The sequence below is a fragment of the Pinus tabuliformis genome, chromosome X (genome assembly GCF_031772625.1).
Source record: "Pinus tabuliformis cultivar Carrire ecotype Pingquan chromosome X, CPIR1, whole genome shotgun sequence".
Lineage (NCBI taxonomy): Eukaryota > Viridiplantae > Streptophyta > Pinopsida > Pinales > Pinaceae > Pinus > Pinus tabuliformis.
The window spans coordinates 1,720,798,011-1,720,812,040 of NC_142308.1; the positions used below are offsets into that span (position 1 = coordinate 1,720,798,011).

General features: G+C 37.7%; 1 protein-coding gene across 1 annotated transcript in view; it reads right to left on the reverse strand.

The window, feature by feature from the left end:
• The window catches only part of LOC149146644 (conserved oligomeric Golgi complex subunit 6-like), a 58,393-nt gene extending 44,665 nt beyond the window's left edge, over positions 1-13,728 (reverse strand). The window contains exons 1-3 of the mRNA XM_089452971.1: positions 13,642-13,728; positions 12,983-13,130; positions 12,753-12,860 (exon numbers count right to left, since the gene is read on the reverse strand). Of these exons, the coding sequence (XP_089309097.1) occupies positions 12,753-12,860; positions 12,983-13,130; positions 13,642-13,700 (315 nt within the window). The 5' untranslated portion in view covers positions 13,701-13,728. The remainder of the gene's footprint in view (positions 1-12,752; positions 12,861-12,982; positions 13,131-13,641) is intronic.
• Between the last annotated feature and the right edge of the window lie 302 nt (positions 13,729-14,030).

Consider the following 14,030-nt stretch of genomic DNA (forward strand, 5'->3'; position numbering starts at 1 on the left):
ATTGGTGTATGAGACCCCCTTATTTGTGGGACAAGGGACCCACCTCCGCGCAGCGATTTGACTGCTAAGTCTACGAAGGCATACATACTCTACCCCCCTCTGGTTTTGAACTTGTGACCTCTTAGGCGGAAACACATGCTCTTAACCATTAGGCCCACTCAAGCTGTATATAAGCTCCATGTGAAGTCGAATAGGGTCTTTAGGCCGACTTGATCTTCTTCTAGGTGGACATGGTGTGGAGGGTACATAAATGATATTTGACTCAATACTTAACCTTTTTACATGATTCAAAAGCCCAAGAAGGGTCTCTTTAAAAGTATAATGACTCTATTAACTCAGAATAAATCCTAGAAGTCCTCAATGGGGACTTTGACCTGAAACATGGTGACCCAAGCATGAAACCCAGGCTTTAATAAGTCACAATAATAATAATTATTATTATTCTCTTTATTCTTTTGACAAGTACATTACATGACGACTCACATACATTTGTCAGGCCAGGCAGTAACTCCTCAAAGCAAAAATGATTCATATCTCTTATTTCTTCAGGTAGGTCTTCATTATATACATCTGTTCACTTCATCTCCCGATGACTGTTCATATTACCTATTTATTTATTTACATTATATTCACCCAATCTTGATGATTAGGTGTCAACATTCCCCCCCTAAATCTAAAGGGATGTTGGTGAGTCCAACCATCATTCTGAATCATTCAAGCTTTTCTCTTCCAAGCACTTTGGTGAAGATGTCTGCAATTTCCTCATTAGTGGAACAATGACAGAGATGGATTATTTTGGCCTCAACATGATGTCGAATCAGATGATATTTAGTATTGATGTGCTTCATTCGATCATGGAACTTTGGGTTCTTGGCCAACTTTATTCAAGAGGTATTGTCAATCATGAGTGGAGCTGATTGTACTTGTTTTACCTGCAAATCTTCAAGAATTTCCCTGAGCCACACAATTTCTTTTGTTGCTTCAACTGTTGCCACGTATTCTGCTTCTGTTGTGGAATCTGTTGGAACTCATTGTTTGCTTGATCTCCAGGAGACAACTCCTGATCCAAGACTCATAGCATATCCTGAAGTAGATACCCCAGTTTCTTTGTCTCCATTGAAGTCTGAATCAGAGTATCCAATCAAGCTGAAGTCGTCCACCTATGTATACTTGATTCCAAAGTCTTGAGTTCCCTTCAAGTACCTTAGAACTCTTTTTGCAGCAGACCAATGTCCCTCACAAGGCTTTTGCATAAACTTGGAGAGGATTCCAACAGCGAACGAAATGTTTGGTCTGGTAGTAGTTAGGTAGTTGAGACTTCCTACAAGCTGTCTATACTTTGTTGCATCCTCAAATTCTTTTCCTTCAATAGATGTGAGCTTTAAGTTTTGTTCCATTGGAGTAGTAACAGGATTGCATTCTGTCATGCCAAACCTGTATCTCCAATGTATTTCTTTTGAGAAAGAAATATGGACTTCGGATGTTGGGTTACTTCAATACCAAGATAGTAATGAACATAGCCCAAATCAGTCATTTCAAACCTTTTCCCCAATTCCTTCTTTATGGATGCAATGTAGCTTTCATTATTCCCTGTCATTAAAAGATCATCTACATATACCACAAGATATACAACTGTTTTGCCAACTTTCTTGACAAATAAAGTTGCATCATCAAGATCATAATGTTTGAAATTGAGTTTCAGAAGATGCTTGGTTAGTTTTTCATACCAGGCTCGCGGTGCTTGTTTGAGGCCATACAAGGACTTCACCAGTTTGCATACTTTATGTTCATGTCCTTTCACAGCAAATCCTTCAGGCTGGGACATAAAAACATTCTCTTTTAGATCTCCATTCAAGAAAGCAGTTTTTACATCCATTTGATGGACTTTCCAACAGTTCTGAGCTGCTAGGGCAAAGAGTGTCCAGATGGTAGCCCATTTTGCTGAGGGGGCAAAAGTCTCCTCATAATCGACCCCTTCCTTCTGTGTAAAACCTTTTGCCACAAGCCCAACTTTGTGCTTGTCAAGTGAGCCATCAGCTTTATACTTGTTCTTGTAGACCCACTTGCAGCCAATTGGTTTAGTTCCTAATGGAGGATCAACCAACTTCCAAGTGTTATTCTTTATGAGCGCATCATACTCCTTTTGCATCGCTTCTTTCCATTCATCATGAGAAGCAGCTTCTTTGAAGGAAGTTGGTTCAAAATCTGTAGACAAGTTCAATTCACAATCATAAGAAACATCCATATCAACAGGTGAATTAGAGTCATCTACATCACCTCCATTTTGTCGGTTTGAATTTCTAGTTCTTGTCTTTCCAACCTCATCAGGATGAACACTTTCATGTGTCTTTGTCAGCCACTTTGGGGTACCTTTCTCAGATGGTCCAGGCTGCTCCGTTGATTGAGTTGGGACTGAATCAAGATTGAGTCTCCCAATTCTATCAATCACATCACTTAAAGCATCCGTTGTTGGAGTTTCATGCAAGGGAGAGTGTTCTTCAGAAGAAGATTCCACATGTTGATCTAATATAGGAATCTCCCCTTCAAGATGTGGAATCTGATTATCAAAGTCTTGAAATGATTTTGCTTTTGCAAATCTATCCAAGCGATCAAGTTGCCACTCAACAACATTGTCAGTTTTGGATGATTCAAGAGAAATTACATCTCTAGATACAACAAACTTCTTATTTACTTCATCATAGAAATGGTATGCTTTGGAGGTGTTTGAATACCCCAGGAAGATACATTTACAACTTCTAGCACCAAGTTTGTTTCTATGTACCTTTGGTATCAAGGCATAACAGGTGGAACCAAAGACCCTGAGATGCTTTACCGAAGGAACATGTCCATACCACATTTCATATGGAGTCTTGTTTCTAATAGCATTAGATGGACATCTATTCTTTATATATGCAACACATAGAACAACATCAGCCCAAAACATTATCTTTACATTTTTGAAGAAGAGCATGGATCGTACCATATTTAAGATTGTCCTATTCATTCTTTCAACTACACCATTTTGTTGGGGATTATAAGGCACAGTTGTTTGATGTTTGATCCCATGTTGGCGAAGATAGTTGTCAAATTCATTTGATGTGTATTCTTTTCCATTATCAGTGCGAATAGACCCAATATGAGATTGTGCATCATTTTCAATCCATTTATGAAAATTCTTGAATGTTTGAAAAGCATCAGATTTGTTCTTCAATAAATAAACCCAACACATTCTAATGTAGTCATCAATAAATGTCATGATATATTTATTTCCATTTGCAGAAGGAACAGGCATTGGATCACATAAATCTGAATGAATGAGTTCAAGTTTTCTATGTGCTCTTGAATGTGAATCATGAAAAGACTGTTTACTATGCTTTCCTAGAATGCAAGCATCAATTGCTTAAGTTTCCTAGGAATTGTAGGCAAACCAGCAACACCATTTTTCTTCAACAAGCGGAGGCTGTCATAGTTCAAATGTCCAAATCTAGCATGCCATAATAAACTTGATGGAAGTGTACCTTCTTCATGATGAGAATTGTATGAGAAATGTTGTGCACGAGCAGAGGTACCTTGCAGCTTGATAAGCCTTTCTTCTTCTATTTCCCTCATGACAAGTGAGTGGTCAAATGCTTTTCTTACCTCAAGCTTGCCATCAAACATATGAATGGAGTGACCTTGCTGGCGGATGTGAACCAAGGACAGCAAGTTTCTCTTGAGCTGTGGGAGATATAGAACATGATGCAAAAGAAAGTCTGGAAGACCAGGCAGTTTAAGTCTCATTGTGCCAAGCCCTGATGGCTTGATTTTTGATTGGTCTGCAAAGTATACTGCTCCATCAACATTGTCGGTAAATTTTTCAAAAAAATCTTTTCTATAAGTCATGTGGCAGGTTGCTCCTGAATCAAGCAACCAATCATTTTTCCAAGAAGCAAGTGAAGCATTAACTAAATCTTCATTTACTCGAATATTACATTGTGCCACAACATAGTGAGCGGATTCAGGTGCTTTACCTTTGTCTATATCATCAGTTTTCCCTTTCTGTTGGTTTCTTTGCTGCTCAATTTTGTCCCATAGTAGCTTGCATGTAGAGGCATCATGTGATCCATTTCTTTTGCAGCGTATGCAGTGCAAATCTGCCTTTTCTCCTTGAGAGTCTCTGCCCCCCTGCCTCTGAAATCTCTTCTACCTCTTCCTCTGGAAGAATCTTGAGCAAGATTATTCTCTCTGTGTGCAAGAAGAGTTGTCTTCTTTTCCAAACCCTTCTCTTTTTCAACAAACTTCTCCATCATAAAAATTTGAATTGAGCCCAAAAATAATTACAGTATTCGTAGCAAAATACTAATAATAATTTGCTATGACTTTACAAAAAATGGAATCAACTGCAAGCTCTCAATATTCATATATCATGCAATATATATTGTATTCCTTATAACATATTCCACAATATTCATATACCAAGCACGGTCATCGAGTTAATGCACTAGAACAGTAGTGTTCTTGGACAGCAGTGTTTTTTTTTTGGACAGCAAATAACACGCTACACCTTTATGCAACATATTTCCCTCACCTCATTGTTTATGCGAGAACTAAATGATAACGAAGGCTCATCGACAGAATAAGATGACAACCCACGAAGGCTCATAACGAAGGCTCATCGACGGAATAAGATGACAACTCACGAAGGCTCATAACGAAGGCTCATCGATGGAATAAGATGACAACCCACGAAGGCAGGGATCATATGAATAGAGGGAATAAGGACCCCATTGGATTCCTTTTTCCGGGTAGAATTGTTGTTGCAAAAACGCATACTCGCCCTATTCATTTATATGTCAAACTCATAAATCTACATAAAGCAAAACATTGGATGCAATGCATCAGGTTCTTTTTGTTAAACACTGTGCTCAATACCTGGACGACATGCCGCTGGCGGATGGCAGTCGACTATGCTGAGCGTCTGCATCTAAAATCAGCGTTCGAGGCCCTTTCAAAGGGAAACTATGAGGAAACGGTGCGCTTGTGCAAGCAAGTTGTCAAGCAGCCCGGAGGCCAAAACAATTATGAAGCTCTCGTGATCTCTTCTGCGGGAACCAATACGATCACGCTCAAACTACGTATCGCCGCGCTATTGATCTCAACCCATCAGCGTTGCGAGCTTGGCAAGGGACTTGCTGAATTGAATGAAGCATCTGAAAATTTTGATAAGGTTCTGAAGGTCGAGGTGTATTCCAACAGACAGTAAAGTCAATTTATAATACCAGCGTTTCTTACAATGCCAAAATAGCGTTATAATACCAGCGTTCTTCAACAGGAGCGGCGTACAAATCAACAGTTCACGCAGCGTTCCATGTACCATGTCCTTTTTGCATCAGTATTTTTCTTCGACCTGAAAACATTTCCAGGCAGGAAATTTCACTGGGATGGCATTTACTGCCACATCGATGCAAGAAACAAAAAGTGTGAGCCTCACAATGGCTCTTGAGGCCACACAGCAAGACAATATTCCACCGAAACGTCTTCAGACAATATTCCAGTTCTGAAGCCGTCCCTCTCTCAACGCTTTCTGAATTTAGGCAGTAAGAACAGTAGAGAGACTGCGCAGTAGACAGAGAGGACAGAGAGAACAGTAGACAGTGGACAGAGAGCAGTAGGCAGAGGGGAGTTACAACTATTTTGGGAACTTGGCTCTGATACCATGTTAGGCCAGGCAGTGACTCCTCAAAAAAAAATGATTCGTATATCTTATTTCTTCAGGTAGGTCTTCATTATATACATGAGGGAGAGACTATTCACTTCATCTCCCGATGACTATTCATATTACCTATTTATTTATTTACATTATATTCACCCAATCCTGATGATTAGGTGTCAACAACATTAATGAAGACCAAACATAGTTACATTTTCCAACATTCCTTTCTCTTAGAAAACCCCTTTTTATATGAGCTTGGTGATATAATAATGTATTTTTTCTTTCAACTTTTCAAAAAAATAATTAAATGATTTATAAATTTAATATTTTACTTAGATTATTACACATAAAGTATAGTACCCTTTTATACCACTTGATGTTAATTCCATTTATGACTTTTACTTTTTCATATACCTTTTTCTTAAAAACTAACTTGGATATTGAAAAGGTACTTTCTTTAAAATATATAAAACTCAAATATATTTATATTTTTCCCATCGTAACAAAGCTTTAGATTAAGTCAATTAATTTATGATAACATACTATTATTTTATGTTCACATGGCAGCTTGATCATAAAAATAATATTTCTTATAAGGTTGCGGTCTTTGGATGGTTGCGTTTGAAGATTGATTTGGTCGCACTAGTGTGTAAGGGTGGTGAAGCAGGGAAATGTGATAGATCAAAACAAAGGGATGACAGAAGCACTAGCCAAGGGAAATTATGGTGTTGTACGGTGGAAAAACAACACGACAGAGTCATATAGTGCTAACCCAAATGGGATTGGACAACAATTGATCGAATACAGTGTTGTATAGATGATGAGAGAGCAACGGCTAGTTGATACAATGAAGATACAGAGGCATTTGTGTGGTAGTGGTCTAGATGCATGAGCATTGCGCAAGGATGTATGCGGCCAGGTAATGATGTTTCCTGTGGCATGCTGCGGAAGGCCCAACTACAGTGGTGGTTGTGGTTGCATGAGACGGTTGTTGGATGCAACACCGACTATGGCAATAGTTGGTCGGTTGCATCTTTTCTTTTTCTTCTTTTTTTTCTTTCCTTCTTTTTTAATTTGTTTATTTATTTCCATTTCCATTTTTTTCTATATAATCTCCTTTTTTAATTTTTTATATATAATTTTTCTTTTCTAATTTCGCTTTTTTCCTATAATTTTATTTCTTCCTTTTTTTTGTATATATATATATATATATATATATATATATAATTTTTTTATTATTTCTTTTCTTTTTTTTAATGGCTAAAGGCCTAATGGCTAAATGGAGAACCTCCAAAAGTCTTTGTGTGGCTAACAACCTCAATCGCAATGGCAACGGCCTTGATGAAGGGTTGATGGCCAAAGGCCAAGATTAGAGAACGAAGCTCTAATAACAATGTAATGAACAACGTTCGTACACTCGCGAATATTCAGAACCTCTGGAATATGTAAATATCCATTATAGGACAAAAAATATTTATATATAAAGTTGTTGAATGTACAAGAGATAGGATATGTTACAAATGAGGGCCTGTTTATATACTTAGGCAGGTGCCCCTTCATGGAGAGTCATATCTGTTTTAAGACATGCCCTTTCTTAACTAACTACACATATATTAATCATTATTATTTATTCATAGTTATGTTCATAACATTAGCTCATGTAAAGTCTGGCTCAATTCCATGAATCTTAGTGTCGCTCACAAAATCACAGCCAAAGCCCTAATAAATTGGATAAGGCTTTTGGTTACCCAAATAGTAAGCGAAGAGAAAACTAGTTTTAATAAAGGCAAATTCAGTCTTGATAATATTTTCACTATCTAGAAGGGGGGTGAAATTTGAATGGGTACAGGAATCTAGACAAAAGCCACTTCCTTGAAAAATAACTTTGATAAAGCATATAGAACTAAATGGTATTTCATTTTCAATAGTTGGATCAGTTGGGTTTGGGTCTTTTAATCAACAATCACTGTCATTCCTTTTCACATGGGTGTCAATGAGAGTTAGCATGAATAGTGTGTTGTCTAACTCTATTCGCTGCAACATTTTATTCAATAGGGTTTCCCTCCTAATTCCTATGTTTATGTAATAGCAGTGGATGTCCATGGTTATTTGTTGGTGGCTACTAGAATGCAAGGGAAAATCAGAGGAATATCATTACCTGTAGGTTATCAGCTTCATGATGTTCACTTGGCAGATTATTCAACATCAACCCCTAAATTTAATCAACAAACTGTGAAGGGTACTCTATTATGCTTGGAAACTTTTGCAGAAGCAACTAAAGCGATAGTTAGTAAAGAGATAACTAAGGTCTTTCTTGTTGGTTAGGATGACCATCCTCTTTAGTTGAACCATAAGTGGAAGTTCACTAAACCTAGACAGATCATTGATATGAACATTTCTCTTGTCGATTAGTGGCAATGGATCATGGCCAATTTTGAAAAGAAACTTCAAGCTTAGAGTCACCTTGATCTACCTCTTGCAGGGAAAGTTGCATGTGTTGATGAGCTTCTAACAATTGGCCAAATTTATTATTCATCATAAGCTCTCAAACAACTTACAAATCGTTGGAGCACATTATTAGAGGGGATTATGTCTCCTTGACATAAGAGCATAAGAGGCAGTTCTTGCTTTGAAATGGGTATTGAATGTGGTGGAGAGGGAGACTCCTTAGCAAGTTTTAGTTCAACACCTGATTTAATAGTTTCATCACATTCACTATGTTAGATATCCTTTCGATATGTGTAACATATTTGGGAATGGGCTTTCATGATTTTGGAATTTGCTCCAATTAAGAGCATGTGGTTGCATTGTAGGTTGTGTTTGGTTTTCTTTCCTGGTAGTTTGAGGGGCTTCAAGATGTCTGGGGTTTGACATCACGACCAATTTGGACATATTCAGGTCTCCTAGTGGTCAAGTTGGCCTTTCAACTAGGTTTTTTGGCAAGACATTTGCAAGGAAATGTCTCCTTTTAAGGTTTCGTGGAATCATGAGCACCATCATCAGCCGCCTAGTTTGTGTGCTCTTAACCAAACCAAAAAATCATCAATTTAGATAGTTCTTTAGAGTGCCTCTAAAGCATGATCCTTGAAGAGTGTCTTTTTAAAATGAAATTACGAGTCAGGTCCAATTGTAATATAACTGTGAGATTTTTTGCCCTAGATTTGTCCTTTAAGTAGCTAGGATTTCACAAATTTTCTCAAACTATTTAATTCAACACAAACAGAAGTAACCTTCACAAATAGACTTTTCAATATGAAATAAACCTAACAATATAATTCCACAATTCCACCAATTCGTGCAATAGATCCAGTCCGAGCAAACCCTAATAAATTAAAAACACTAATTCAACTTAATATATAGTCTGATAGTCAACATATGATGTTCCACTTAATCAAAATAACCTGGACGCCTTAGGTCTGCACTGCTGCAAATATGATCCTCGTGCTTCCCGAAACTTTGTTACGCTGTTATAGATTCGCACCCTTTTTCAGACTTCGAATCTGGGAAGTTCAGCTTCAGGGAACCCCTTGAGACATCAAAACGCACTTCAAACAACTTAGGTTACAAATATGCCCTTGTGTCTCCATCAAAGTCTCTGGTGCTCTATTACTGGTATCGCACCTCCCTTAGAACTTCAAATCTATGGAGTTTGGCTACAGAAACATTGCTAAAATTACTAGCGAAGATGTATACCAAGTCTACTTCAAAAAATACGAAATGGGTCTCAAGACGAATCTCGTTGACTTTTAGGAAACAAAAATCCCACCCTTGATTGATCTCGGCCCCTTCTCAAATGAAAATTTGGTGTTACAACTTCACAGGTGCTTCTGAATGAACTTGGGTCTGTAAAGTAACCAAGATTCGTGCCTCAGTCAGAACGAAATATTCGTGGCTCAGAGTTATAGTCAGTCCTCAACAGTGGATTTGTTTAACAAGTGCGACCATCGGGAATTATGTTTTTATTCACCTATTGGTTAATTAGACAACATTTTGCCCAAACTTTGTTTCAAAGGACAATTCATCCAGCATCAAGGTGTTATAATACTATGCCACAAAAATTGATCATAGAGATACGCCACTGCTCCTTAATCATGAAGAAAACCATGTGCCAAAACAAGATAGACAAATAAAGATGCAAAGAGATTTATCAACGAGGGTGGAATCTTTCGCCACCAAAATTGATAGGAGAGAAGGGGCCTTAAAACCCTTAGAGCTAATGCTCAAAAAAATCAAATGAATTGATCCACACTTGATGGTCCAAAATAAATTCATCCCTCTCATATTTATAGATTTCCTAAAGGGGTCTCTTCTTCTAAAATGATTGAGTAAACTTTACTCTAAGCCCCAATTTTGGGTTTCTTTGCCCAACTGCCCCAAAACTTACCCAACAGTAGGAATTTTGGGGCTTTTCCCCCTTATAGAGGACTACAGCTTACGGGGATGGATAAGCTATTTTATCCCATTCGTCCTCAATACGTAGAGGGCGTTACACCATTCTAGAGGGAAAGGAATGGGAAGCCCTTTTACATCTATGTGACCAAGGATCTATATGATATGGTAAGTCACACTTATCACATTGTCCCTCGCTTCAACAAAAGGTTGGGGTGAAGGACCATGTTGTGCCCTCATTGAGAAGGTATCAATCCATATGGAAGTAAGAATCTTCTTTTAAGCACAGTTTGGGGGTAGCTTCTACTCCAACAAGGATTGGTTGTATAACAGGGGTAGCTTTATAAAGATTGTATAACAAATGTTGCTTGTGCTTTGTGTGGCAAGGATGAAACAGTTGAGAGTTTGTCTTTTGTAGATGTCGTGCTACAAGTGTATTTTTGGACATTGATTCAAAATTCAGGCTGAATTTCACTTCTATGTTGCCCTAATTGTGAAAATTTCAACTCTGAAATTCTATTGCAACAACTGGAAATTATTTTTCTTGTTGTTAAGTAATTTAACAATTTATCTGCTACAACAAAATACCAAATGATTCACACTGCAACCTTGACAAATAAACTACTAGAGATGGAAACATAGAAATATACTAAAACACACACCAAAATTAACACAGTTATTTTTGGACATATGTCCCCGGAAAAACCCAACTAGGGAAAACTAGTGCAATAGTTGAGCGTTTTATTATTAAGCAGCAATGAGAAATTTTGAGTACAATAATCTAGATGTCGAAATTTGGCTATCCCGCAAAGAAAATACTAGCAAAAATATCTAGAGAGAATTTACCCTCACTCCGGGCAATTCCGGCACAAGCTTGCCTCTGAAAAACAAGTTGTCCAACTGGGGCCTACACAAGCTCTACGTCAACCTGATGCTACCTGCTGCAACTGCTACCCGAACTGACTACTAGTCTAGTCGTCCTCACTGCTGCTGACTAGGAAAACCTCTCTCCGACACTCTAAAACTGAAAATGTCATCCTTCCCAGCACATCAAATTACCATCTTGAGGCTTTGCACTGCCTCTTGGAGAAATCTCGGCTTCTCTGCAAATGCACACACTAGATCTGGAAAACTTCCTCCAGCCTCACTGTCCCAGCCCTTCACTGACTCTACTTCCTCACTGAAGCTCGAACTCTCCGACAACTTATTGTTGCTACTCTGAAAAATCGGATTCTCCAAATGTCTTTGGTGTATTCTCCAAATTGCCCATTGACTTCTTCTTATAATCATCTGTTGGAGCACCAACAGCCAAGATTAAAACTTAATCAAGGGCCAGGATCATCGTGAAGTCAATCCGTGTGAGTTCCTATACTAATCTCGCCTTGACTTAATTAATTCCGATTAATTAACCAGTTTTCCTAAGTTTAGACTTAGGAAACATTAAAAAATAGGTTAATAATCTAATTAAGTCATCTCTAAGTGGAATTTCCATAAATAATTTCTGGGGTTTTGGAGATCTCATGCATTCTAGCCTCTCCACCAAATATCGTGGTTAGAACACATCCGATGCTACAAAAACTAACACTAATTTTATGGAAACGTCCTCTTCTAGGAGACACTTGGATGCTTTAGTAAAACTGCAAATACAAGTGGCATTCACTGCAGTGACTGCTAATGGATTTCTATGGAAGCATTGATGTAAAGTTACTTTTCAAGAGGAGCCCACTTCGTTTTTCCAGAGGATTCGCGGACCTTTAAGCAGGAGATGGCTTTGCTTGTGAGAGTCAAACTCAGTGTTTTCCACTGTGATGTTGAGTCAACAGGCTCATGCGCTTGCCTTCTTGAGTTTTTTGAGATAAAACTTTCGCATGAGCCCTGTTGTTGGTTCGATGCGATTTCTCTGTGCCTTGTTGTACTGATTTGATCTTTGAAGTTATATGCACAGAATTTCAAAAAATAAAATAAAAGGTATTTTATGTACACCAAGCTGGCAGAGCACACATGGTGTAATCACTAAACAATTTAGACATTGTAACATGCAAGCATAGAAGATAATGGAAACACATACTCTCAATTTATGCAAATAAAATGCTTACCAGAAGAATTCCAGTTATACACCAACTATTGCTCATTCCCAGTGACAGTCAAAGAAAAAGAGTGAAACGAAAATGAATAAAAAATGTAATTCAGATCCTCAAAATAGATTTAAAGATTGAACTTGATCAACATAGGAGGAAAACTAAAGAGATAAGGTATCAAAGATGAAACATCCGCAACATGAGGTCAACCATGTCAACAAAAGCAGGGTGTTGTGATAGCCTGCACGAGGTTTGAACAACAAAATGTGGCCGACATGCTCCCCCAAGGGGGTCATTATTCAGCAGTTGCATCATCATGGCTGTTAAGTAGGGCCAGGTGGCCACATGCCATAATGCTCCACAGTGTAATGGCATCCCATCTCTTGATAGGTGTTGGATGATCATCAATTGAGTTACGTATTAATGAAGCATCACCAGAATTCTTAACATGGAATGTGGAAAATCACAGTCACAGTGAAACAAACATCTAGACACATGAAACATATCCAAGTGGATATGACTTATTTTCATTTAAAATGTGACCAACATAAAATGACAAGAAATAACGTAAGGGAAAAGGGTGAACTTATTACCTGGTGGTGTGTCCTGAGCAGCATTTTGCAATTAGCATGAATTTCTTGGACACGTGAAAGTGCTTTGAAGAAGTTCTCATTTAACTCTTCTTCCCTCAAAGCACTGACCTGCAACCATAAATATCATATTTTGGCACCTTGACTTTCATCCTTCTAAAAACAATCCGCAATGCAATCTTTAATACAGCATAAATCATATGGTTTCAAAAGATTCAAAAGCTTCACTGTACCTCCTCTTGAGAAAGTTGATAGTCACGAAGAAAGCATGATACAATCTCTTGGCGTTGGGTCGTATTCTCAAGCTCCTGTTTGAGCCTCTCTGTAGTAGAGATGATATCCCCTGTAGCAGCACTGCAGCTATTCAGTGCCTTAGCAATCCTGTCAATATCCCAAGTATTCAATATCAATTTTTCCATAGACAAGGAAATCAGTTGACAGCTAATAAAGTAACTGTGGTTCAGTAACAAGTTAACAACTTTCTAGTGTGCTACCATGACACTATCTCTTAAATGCTAACATGTGATAAAGATAAATTCCTTTCCTGAAGAATTATACCTAATAGCTATGTATCCACTATTTCAAACCAGCGATTCTGGTAACATATAGATCCATCATATCAAAATATAATTAGGATTGTTAAATCTCAACAAATTTATGTAACAAATGACAACTACGAAATCAGAATAAAACATAAAAACATCATAGCCAACGAACCTACAGAAATTTCAAGAAACCACCTTATAAAAGCAAGAACACTAAAGCATATAACACATTTCATATATTCCACCTATAAAATAATCATCAAATTCCGTGACATCCTCACAGCCAGATATTTAAACAACACCAGAATATAAGACAACGATGCAAGAAAGTAGGAATAAGGAAATACTTGTCACAACACTCTGCCAAACCAGCAACTTCTAGTTCAACTGCATCCAAAGCCTGCATAAGAGGTCAAGGACATCAATTAGAATTTAGCCTATCAGCAAACACAGAAGAAGAGAAAATGCAACCATTATTACACAAACAACCAAAAATCCAGGGATGCAAAACCAATAACCATTATAGAACTGAAGATAGAATGAAATAAAAAATGAGTAAAAGAGAAAGATACAATATTGTCTGCAAACAGAGGTGCATAAATTGTCCTTCAATTCTTTAGGCTTTTTGCCAATTGACAGTTAGCGCAAAAAATTGAGTTTCAGATCATATGATTCCTTCAGAAAGTTTCCATGCAAGGGAAAAGCTACAAATATCTTGTTAATCATCATCGTTGTA